Source organism: Talpa europaea (assembly GCF_964194135.1).
Source record: "Talpa europaea genome assembly, chromosome: 7".
Taxonomy (NCBI): Eukaryota; Metazoa; Chordata; class Mammalia; order Eulipotyphla; family Talpidae; genus Talpa; species Talpa europaea.
In genome coordinates, this window is record NC_140074.1 from 133,327,861 (window position 1) to 133,337,047 (window position 9,187).

At 61.9% G+C, this 9,187-nt stretch overlaps 1 protein-coding gene across 1 annotated transcript; it reads left to right on the forward strand.

Moving 5' to 3' along the window:
• Nucleotides 1–3,093: 3,093 nt before the first annotated feature.
• Nucleotides 3,094–9,187, forward strand: TSEN54 (tRNA splicing endonuclease subunit 54; the record flags this gene model as incomplete). Its single annotated transcript, XM_084236722.1, has 11 exons — nt 3,094–3,137; nt 3,244–3,408; nt 3,492–3,555; nt 3,639–3,722; nt 4,021–4,119; nt 5,023–5,075; nt 6,405–6,506; nt 6,635–7,278; nt 7,924–7,984; nt 8,338–8,454; nt 8,939–9,187. The coding sequence occupies 11 exons, from the start codon at nt 3,094–3,096 to the stop codon at nt 9,087–9,089; spliced, it is 1,584 nt and encodes a 527-aa protein (XP_084092848.1). The 3' UTR covers nt 9,090–9,187.

The window sequence follows — 9,187 nt, forward strand, 5'->3', positions numbered from 1 at the left end:
CCTGGTCCCTGGGCTGGACTCTGAGCTCAGGAGACCAGAGCAGAAGTGGGGAGAGGGGCCTAAAATGGGGTGTCACGGTGCCATGCTTTGGCCCTCCGGAGGGCCAGGAGTCTCCAGCGGGAGTGTGTCTGGTGCCCCAGGCAGCGGGCTCCTTGTCAGGCGCTGACAGGAGAGCACACTTCAAGGTGCTTCGTGAGCTGCCCCGACCAGCAGGAAAGCAGATCTCTGAGGGGGCGGAGGTTGCGTGGAAATCTGGACGGATATCAGCTTGCAGCTTCCGACGGCTCCAGGATGGGCCGGGGCTGGGCTTGCCTGTCTTCCCGGCTTTGGCTCAGGAGCACCAGTGCCCACGAGGAGAGCAGTCAACATTCCTCAGGCCCGAGGCGCAGTGTGGACAGGTCTCAGGGGCCCAGAAAAGGTGCAGTGCCCCTGCCGGAAGGCTGGGCCAGAGCCTGCAAGAGTCCCAGCAGCGGGGTTCAGAGGAAGAACAGGACAGAGCCTCCAGGGAGCCCCCAATCCACCCGTTTCGGGGTCAAAGGAGGGGCTGAGCCACTCAAAGGGGGGGGGAGAGAGCTGCCATGCTTGAGAGCAGTACATGGAGTGGGGAGGTGGCGCTCTGGGAGGGGGAAGCTGAGTCACTGAGGCCCCAGGGCACCTGGCAGCACCTCAACCTTGGGCAGAAGGGGCCGCGCACGACACACTAGGGCAGGCTGGGCCAGCAGCCTGTTCTCCACAGCCCCAGGCTCTGACACCCACAGACAACTGGCGGGCCAGGAGGTGGGGCGGGGAGGGTCAGGCACAGGCAGCGGGGACAGGGGTCACTCCCTGTGAAATGTACCTGCCCCCAGACTCCTCCCTGCCTAAGCCTCACTGTAATCACTGAATGCCCTAGCCTTGGGGCGCTTTATGAATTCTAAAGGTGGAGCGGGGAGCTTCTGGCCCCCAATTTCTGGCAGGGGGGTGTCTGCCTGCTGGATAGAGAGGCTCTATAACACCTGTTGCTGACCCATCCGCACCCCTCCTGTGGGAGAGGGAAGCAGCTGGGCAGAACCACCGACAGGAGCTGGGGCACTGCGGGCAAAGGGGGCTGCCTGGCTCCCCCAGATGACGCGGGCTCAGCCCCTCAGCTCCCCCCAGGAAAGGTTCTGTCAGTTCCTCGCTGGCCGCAAGTTCGCTGCCCGAGTCCTGCGGCAGGAGACCCAGCAGGCCCGGGGCCCTGGCTGGGGACCCCTCACTCCAGGACGCCCCGAGCCCGGTCCAGAGGGCACCCCCGCTCAGGGCCCGCGGCCGACACCGGGGGGTGGCGCCCCTGGCAGTGCCTGGGGTCGGACTGGCTCCCCCGCCCCCCGGAATGCCCGTCCCGAGCCGCGCACCCCCAGCCAGCCCCGGCCAGGCCACCCCGGGAACAAAGCGGCGGGAGGGATCCGGGGAGCCCAGCGCCGAGGGGTGAAGGCGCGAGGGGGATTACCGGGGAGCGGGCGCCGACGGCGCGGGGCGGCGGAAAGGTCCGCCGAGCCCCCGAGAAAAGTTAGTTTGCGCCCCAGGGAGCGGCCCCGCGGGCCCGCGTCTCACCTCTGCCCGCCGCCCGCCGGGGGTCCGGCGCCCCGCTCGGCCTCTGGCACTCTGGAAGGCGGCCCCAGCAGCCCCCCCGAACCCCTTTCTCCTCCTTTCCTCCTTTCCCAAGGCCGGCTCGGCGCCTCCCGCAGGAAATCCCGCCCCTCCCCCCCTCCCGCCGGATCGGGAGCGGAGGGACCGTCCCGACCGCGCAGCCGGGCTGTCAGTCAGCGCGCGAGCCCCGCCCCCGCCGCCCCGCCCCGCCCCCGCCCCGGCCCGCCCGGGGGTCGGCGCATGCGCCCAGGGGGCGTGGGGCGGGGCGGGCCCCGCGTGGGCGCCGCTGCGGGCGGTTCGCGGTCCCGGGCGAGCGCGGCTCCGCGTTCAGACCCGGGGGTGCGGGCCCGGGTGCGACCGGGTGGGGGAAGACGGGCCGCGAAGGGTGGGGAGCTGAGGCCCCCCTGGACGCCGCCGTCCTCTTTGTCCCTCGTCCCGCCGGGCCGCCTCCGCGGTGGCCGGTGCCCGGCCCGCGACGCTGTCGGCCGGTGGCGCCGCCTGGCGGACGGCGTGGGGAGCGCGGCGGGACCCCGGCCTCGCGGAGCCGGAGCGGGCGGGGCCGGGGCTTCAGCACTAGCGTGGGCCGGACAGCGCCGCCCGCCCCCGGCCTCGAACCCGCGCCGGGCCCCGGACGGCGGCCCGCGGCAGCCTCGAGACCCCCGAGTCTCCCCCGGCCGCACCTGACGGCCTCGGTGGTCTTCAGTCTTCGAAGCAGGAATTCGGGGGCCCACAGCTTTCACTTCTGTAACCCTCTGTGCGCCCCCCACCCGGCCTGGGTGGGGAGACTCAGCCCGGAGCTGCGGAGGCGTCGAGCCTCTGACCACGTTACACTCTTTTTTTTTTTTTTTTTTTAAGATTCATTTATTTGCGCACACAAGCGCTGGGGTACAGGCCAGAGGTGCAGGGGGGTAGAGGATTCACCAGAGGCAGAGTGGGGAGCAGAACAGGCAGATGGACCGAAATCCGCGGCTGAGGGGCGCAGCGGGGATCGAGGAGAGGTCTGCCGCGCCGTGTGGGTATCTCCCTGGTGGGGGCTCGAACTCGTGCTGCAGAGGCTGCGGACAGCTTCAAAGGTTGCGTCCCAACCCCTTGCGCCACCAGGGAGGCCCCATATTACATCTTAAACGCCGAGTTCCTCGAATTTTACTAGAGCGCGGCCCGGAGGGGAGAGGGGAAGTGGAGCGGGGAACTCCCTCAAATGCAGAAACCTGCAAGTTCTCTGCCCCCCCCAATCGCGGCGCCCGCTCGTCGGTCGGCGCTAGGACCCGCGCGGCCAGGGAGGCCAGCACGGGCGGGGGCGGGGCTGGGGCTTGGGGGGCGGGGTCGGAGGCCGGCGCTAGGACCCGGGGCAGCCAGGGAGGCACAGCGGGGAGGGGCGGGGCTGGCGGGGGCGGGGCTGGCGCGGGGGGCGGGAGGCGCCCGCGCCGCGCGGAGCCGGCGGGGGGCGGGGCGAGGGCGGCGCGCGCAGCCGCAGTCGGCGCCCCGATGGAGCCCGCGGCCGTGGAGGTCCCGGCCGGCCGGCTGCTCAGGTGCGGCGCGGCGGGGGAGGCCGGGCCCGGCGGGTGGGCGCGGCCGGGGAGCCGGGCTCCGGGCGGCCCCGCCGCGCGCGCTGACCCGCGTGCCCTTCTCCCGCAGCGCCCGGGAGCTGCTCGCCGCCCGCTCGCGGTCCCAGAAGCTGCCCCAGCGCTCGCATGGCCCCAAGGACTTCCTCCCCGACGGCTCCGCCGCGCAGGCCGAGCGGCTGCGCCGCTGCCGCCAGGAGCTCTGGCAGCTGCTGGCGGAGGAGCGCGTGGAGCGCCTGTGAGGGGCCGGGCGGGCCGGGCGGGCGGGCGGGCCCGGGAACTTGCGGGGGCCTCGCGAGCCGGCCTCTCCCTTCTCGCCAGGGGCAGCTTGGTGGCCGCGGAGTGGAGCCCCGAGGACGGCTTCGTGGAGCTGAAGTCGCCCGCGGTGAGCGGCGGGGCTGGGGGCCAGGGGCCCGCCTTCTCCGCGCCCCCCCAGCTCCTTTGTGACTTCTGCTCTGGCCCACGCAGGGCAAATTCTGGCAGACCATGGGCTTCTCCGAGCAGGGCCGGCAGCGGCTTCACCCCGAGGAGGCCCTGTATCTGCTGGAGTGTGTGAGTGGGGCCCCGGCGCGGTGCAGAAGGGGTTCGGGCCCGGGAACCACAAGGGCGGGACTGTTCAGGGGGCTTGTTATCCGGCTTCTGGAACAGAAGACAGGAATGCCATGCAGGGAGCAGGAATTCCAGCCTCCATGAGTGGTCTGCTCTCCCCGCTTCCTGCTGGGCTGAGTTCTGTCCCTGATGCTGGGGGGGCGGGGAGGGGGGGGCGGCAGGTGCGGGAGCTGGGAAGTTGTCCCACTGGCTAAATCAGGGCAAGGAGTGTGCACAGCTGAGCTGTTGGCTCCCCTTACAGGGCTGTATCCAGCTTTTCCACCAAGACCTGCCACTGTCTGTCCAGGAGGCCTACCAGCTGCTGCTGGCCGAGGACACCGTGACTTTCTTGCAGTACCAGGTATCTGCCACCCTTTCCAGAAGCCGAGCCACCGGCCAGAGTCAATGAGTATTTACAAATACCTATGAGGAACTAGCCGCAGAGCCTCATAAGGGGAACCTGAGACAGAGGAGGGCTATGTTCCCATGGCACTTACAAAAGGCTCATTTTGAGGGGCTTGGACAGCCAAGTGAGGCTGTCATGAAGACAGTTGGGCAAATAGGCCTAGAGTGTGGGGGGTCCTCGAGGCTTGAGACATAAACATGGATGTCGTGAGCCTACGGATGGTATTTAACACCATGGGGCAGTGGCCCAGAGGCCAGCTTCCTCTGAGGCCTGGGAAACTCAACTGGAGGGAGTCAGAGGGGAGATAAGGAACTAGAAATAGAGATGGAGGAGTGACTAGCAAGGAAGGAGAAAAGGGGGACGTGGCATTCCAGAAGCCTGAAGAAGGTCTTTTCAGGAAGAAGGGGTGAGCTGTGTTGACAGCTGCAGAGAGATTGGGACATTCCTGCTGGTGCCCGGCGAGTAATCGATACAGCCACGGCCAATGGAGATGGGGGAATGTCCATCACCTCTCATCTTGTCAAGATTGTAGCCAGGGGCTTCATTTTTATCAGCCTTTGTATCAAAATACTGGGGCCTAGTCTTTCTCTGGCCCATCACCAACTGTTTGGGATTGTGTTTAAACCCCAAAACTGCCAAGTGTCATTTGCGCCCACAGTTAGGTAAGCAAGAGGCAGGAACTTAGAGACTGAGACCTTAGCTGTTTGTGTGTGTGGGGGGTGTTTATAATAGTGTGGTCCAGTCAGTCTTTGGAATCTGGGCTGTGCAGGGGGGATATGGGGAATGGCTTCTGTCTAGAGAAACCATTGGGTGTTTTCAAAGGTGGGTGTCTGACATTCACTTGTTTTTTCTTTCGAGGTCTTTAGCCACTTGAAGAGACTGGGCTATGTAGTTCGAAGATTCCAACCAAGGTAAATCCTATCCCGTTTCCCTTCCATTTGCTCTAGTCCTGGGGCCTGGCTGACTGGCCCCAGGGTGGAAAGTGACTCTCCTTATCAGGAACCCGTGGCTGGGTGGCAGCTCCCTGGCCATGGACTGGGGGCCTCTGCCAGAAGTGCTCTCTTGTGTGGCATGTTGGGATGAATTTGGGCCATTTCAGTGTCTCCTGAGTTATCAGAGTGAGACCCACCTTTAGCCTAGTCACTGCACAGGTAATGCTGGAGCTCCTGGAGCTCGCTGTGAGCACCTCGATGCAGCCAGCACCAGAACATGCCTGGTGCTCTGTAGGCGGTACGCAGATTTGTGGAGGGCGCACATGAAGGAAGGGCTGAGTGAGGAATTGACAGCTGAGTAGGGTTTCATATTCCTTTTACTCGGTTAGTTCTTTTCTTCTGGGGCCTCTAAAGACCATTGCCTTAGTAACCCAGCATTGCCGAGGGCCATGGGCCTTCAGACTTGGGAGTAGACTCTGGTATGGCCTTTGCGGTTTTATAGTGTGTTGTGAAAGCTGTGGAACAGGCATATCCTTTAATCTGTGAAAGCAGAATGTATTCTAAGGAAATGGTCATAGGTGCGTGCAGATGTGCCCCTGCGGGGATAGGGTTTCACCTGCTGGGGGCCAGGCTTTGTGCTGCCTGCTGAGGGGTAGCAGGGAGCAAAATCACCGCCCCAAGGAACTTGGATTTAGCAGGGCGCTTACACAAAACGCCATCACCACGGTGAACCTGGAAACAGAACGCAGAGGCACGATCACAGAGTAGAGCTGATTCCTTAGAGCGGTCTGTGTTTAGGCCTCTCTGCGGGGATGAAAACCTTCTGTGCTGTCCAGTGTAGCGCGCAGCTAGACCGAGTGTTCCGTTTGATTTCATTTCAGTGGATTTAATTTTAACTCACTGGTGACTGCTGTATCGGACAGTGAAGTCTCAGAGCCATGAAAACAGCCTGGCAGGAAAGGAAGCTGCAGCAATAAGGGGGCAGGTCCATGATAGGCTAATGGGCGAGGCGCTAAAAAAAAAAAAATCACAAAGCACCAGGCTAGCACAGTGTCTTTTTTGTTAAATGTATGTTCTTAGAAAACCAAAATGTTAACAGTAGTGCCCACCCATCTTTATTTTTCTGTAGTTTCCAAGTTTTCTCACCAGTGATTAACCATTTATCGTTGATGCTGCAGGAGCCCTGATTCCAATTCAGAGGTGCCTTTGGTGAGGCCCAGCGGCCTGGGTAAAGGCCCATGACTCACCCTCTGTGCCCTGGGGCAGGTCTGCCAGGTGACCTGTCGCCTACCTGTTCTCACCCCTCAGCTCCATCCTGTCCCCTTATGAAAGGCAGTTGAACTTGGACGGCAGCGCCCAGCGCTTGGAAGATCGGAAGGGCAAGAGGAAGAGGAGGAGCTCCAGCTCTGGGTAACATTCCCCACGTGGCCATTCCCCCACCGGGAGCTCCGGGCCCTTTCAGAACGCATGGGGTCGCGCTGGGAGGTGCTTACCCCAGCAGGCAGGCAGGTGTGCTGTTTCCTCCCCTCATCCCTCAGGTCTGATAATAAGAAGCCCAAGGCCCTGGAGAACCCCCTGCAGGGGGTGGATGGGACTCCCAGGAACCTGGCAACCTCCAGCCCACCTCCCAGCAACCAGGACAGTCGATGCCTAGAGGAGAAACCCCAGGAATCAAACCCTGTCACGGGCCCAGGGGACCTCTTTCAGCTTCAGGGGTCCCTGGAGTCCTGCCCCGCTCTGGCCAGCATGGGGACGGAGCACAGCCAGGAGAGTGGCAAAGTAGAGAATGGGGTCAAGGAGGTTCGTAAGCCTCGCTGGGACTTTGAGCAGATCTCCTTCCCCAACATGGCTGCAGATAGCCCCCACACCCTCCTGCCTGCCCCGGCCCACGAGCTGCTCCCCGCCAACGTTGCCGGGCGGGAGACAGATGCCGGTTCCTGGTGCCAGAAGCTGAACCAGCGGAAGGAGAAGCTTTCCAGGCGGGAACAGGAGCAAAAGGTGGAGGCCCAGCACTTCCGGGAGGACATAAATTCGGACCCCGAGGTGCGGCGCTGCTCCAGCTGGTCTGAGTATAAGGAGCTGCTGCAGAGACGGCACCTGCAGAAGATCCAGCCCCGCCCCCCACATCTGTGGGACCAACCTGTCACCCCGTTGTTGAGTCCCAGCCAGGCTGACACCCCAGGTACCCACCCCCCTCCACAGGCCACTGGCAGTTGGGAAATCAGAAGACTTGGAAAGGCGCAGACTGAGCAGGGCTGATTGAAGCTTTAGAAAGAGGGGGGAGGAGAGTGTGTTTGGTGGAGTCTGTTCTCCCAGGAAACAGCAAAAGGACACACGTGGGAAGGTTTAGCGATGCAAGTTAGTTCCCAGGGAGAGAAGCAAGGTGGGATGCAAACAAAACCCGCGTGCTTAAAATCACAAACAAGATGTGGGGGGTCCGGCCCCAGCTACCTGTGACCCCCTGTTCTCCTGGCTGTTAGAAGGGAACCAGGAGTGATGTCTTAGCCTTGCACCTTAAGGGTAGGGAACTAATAGGACAAGGATTACATCAACAGATTCAGACCTGCTTGGGTCCTTACGGGAACTTGGTGGACTGCCAGTCACCATATTAATGTTGCCACGCCGATTAGATTTGAATTCCAGACAAACAGCTAATCTTGATAATTAAGCGCATACCTCATATCGCATGGGACATATCAATGCTAAAAAAATTTATTTTTGGCTAAATCTGACAACGCTCAAGCAGATGGCAGATTCAGAAGTGCCTGGGAGTCTGCGGACAGTGGGGTCTCCCCCTCCCTAAGGCTTATGTTCACTGTCCTTGCAGCCACAGTCCTTCAGCAGATCTCCGTGCTGCAGACAACGCACCTTGCTGACGGAGGTGCCCGGTGAGTTTCCAGACTGTGCCCATCCGCACTGCACTGTTGGTACTACCAGCAGGTCGCAGCTGGGATTTGACTCTTAAAGTTGGTTGTGAGGAAGCTCGTTCCAAGGGGGCACCCCCCCTCAGGCCTAGTTCCAAGCATCCGCTAGTATGTGTGTGTTTGCGGGAGAGGGCAGTGTGACAGGTAAGAGGGGAGGGTTCTGAGATGGGGCAGCTCTGCAAGTCGTACCTCACAGCAGGCCCTCAGCCCCCCTGGATGAGACTGCTTCCTGGAGTTGGGGGCAGAAAAGGGTGGCGAGGAAAAGCAAGGTGGGGGCGGAGAGCCCCTGTTTCCTAAGGTTTCTCACTCTTTCCTAGGCTGCTGGAGAAGTCCGGGGGCTTGGAGATTGCCTTTGATGTTTACCAGGCGGATGCCGTGGCCACGTTCCGAAAGAATAACCCTGGCAAGCCCTATGCCCGGATGTGCATTAGTGGGTATGAAACTAGCAACCCCTACCCCCAGTTGCTGCCTGTTCTCTTTCAATCACGTGGACCTCCTTTCCATGCCCCTGGCCAGTTTGCCAATCCCTGAGAGGAACCCAAGGTCCAGAGAGAGCAGGTGAGGGAAGCAAGACCACCTGCTAGTTAGTGCTGTGGAACCCAAGGTCCCAGTCCGTGGCTTTCACCCCCAGTGTTTTCAGTCATCTCTCTCCTGTGCCATTTTAGTCCTGGGCTCTTCCAGCAGGAGGGATGTGGGTCAGAGGGATTTACAGCCGAGAGAGGGGAGACCCTGGCTCTTCCTAGGCCCCTAAGCAGCCAGGGCTCCGGGTTTGTTTTGAAGAATTTATTAGAGCTGAGCAGTTTGTAGATGGGAGAAACTCAGGGGTTCCAAACTTCTGTCTTCCAGTCCCCCTTCCTGGGACCTCACAGTTTATGGAGGGGCTGTGTCCAGGCCTCAGTCTCACCTTTATCCCTGCAGATTTGATGAGCCAGTCCCAGACCTCCACACCCTCAAGCGGTTGTCCTACCAGAGTGGGGATGTCCCGCTGATCTTTGCCCTTGTGGATCATGGAGACATCTCCTTCTACAGCTTCAGGGACTTCACACTGCCCAGGGATCTGGAACATTGACCACACAGCCCTGGCAGGGCCCCAGGCGGGCTCTGGGGGACCTGAACTGTCTACTCTCAGGACCAGCTCAGCTGCCTGCTACTCCCAGACTCTGCCCC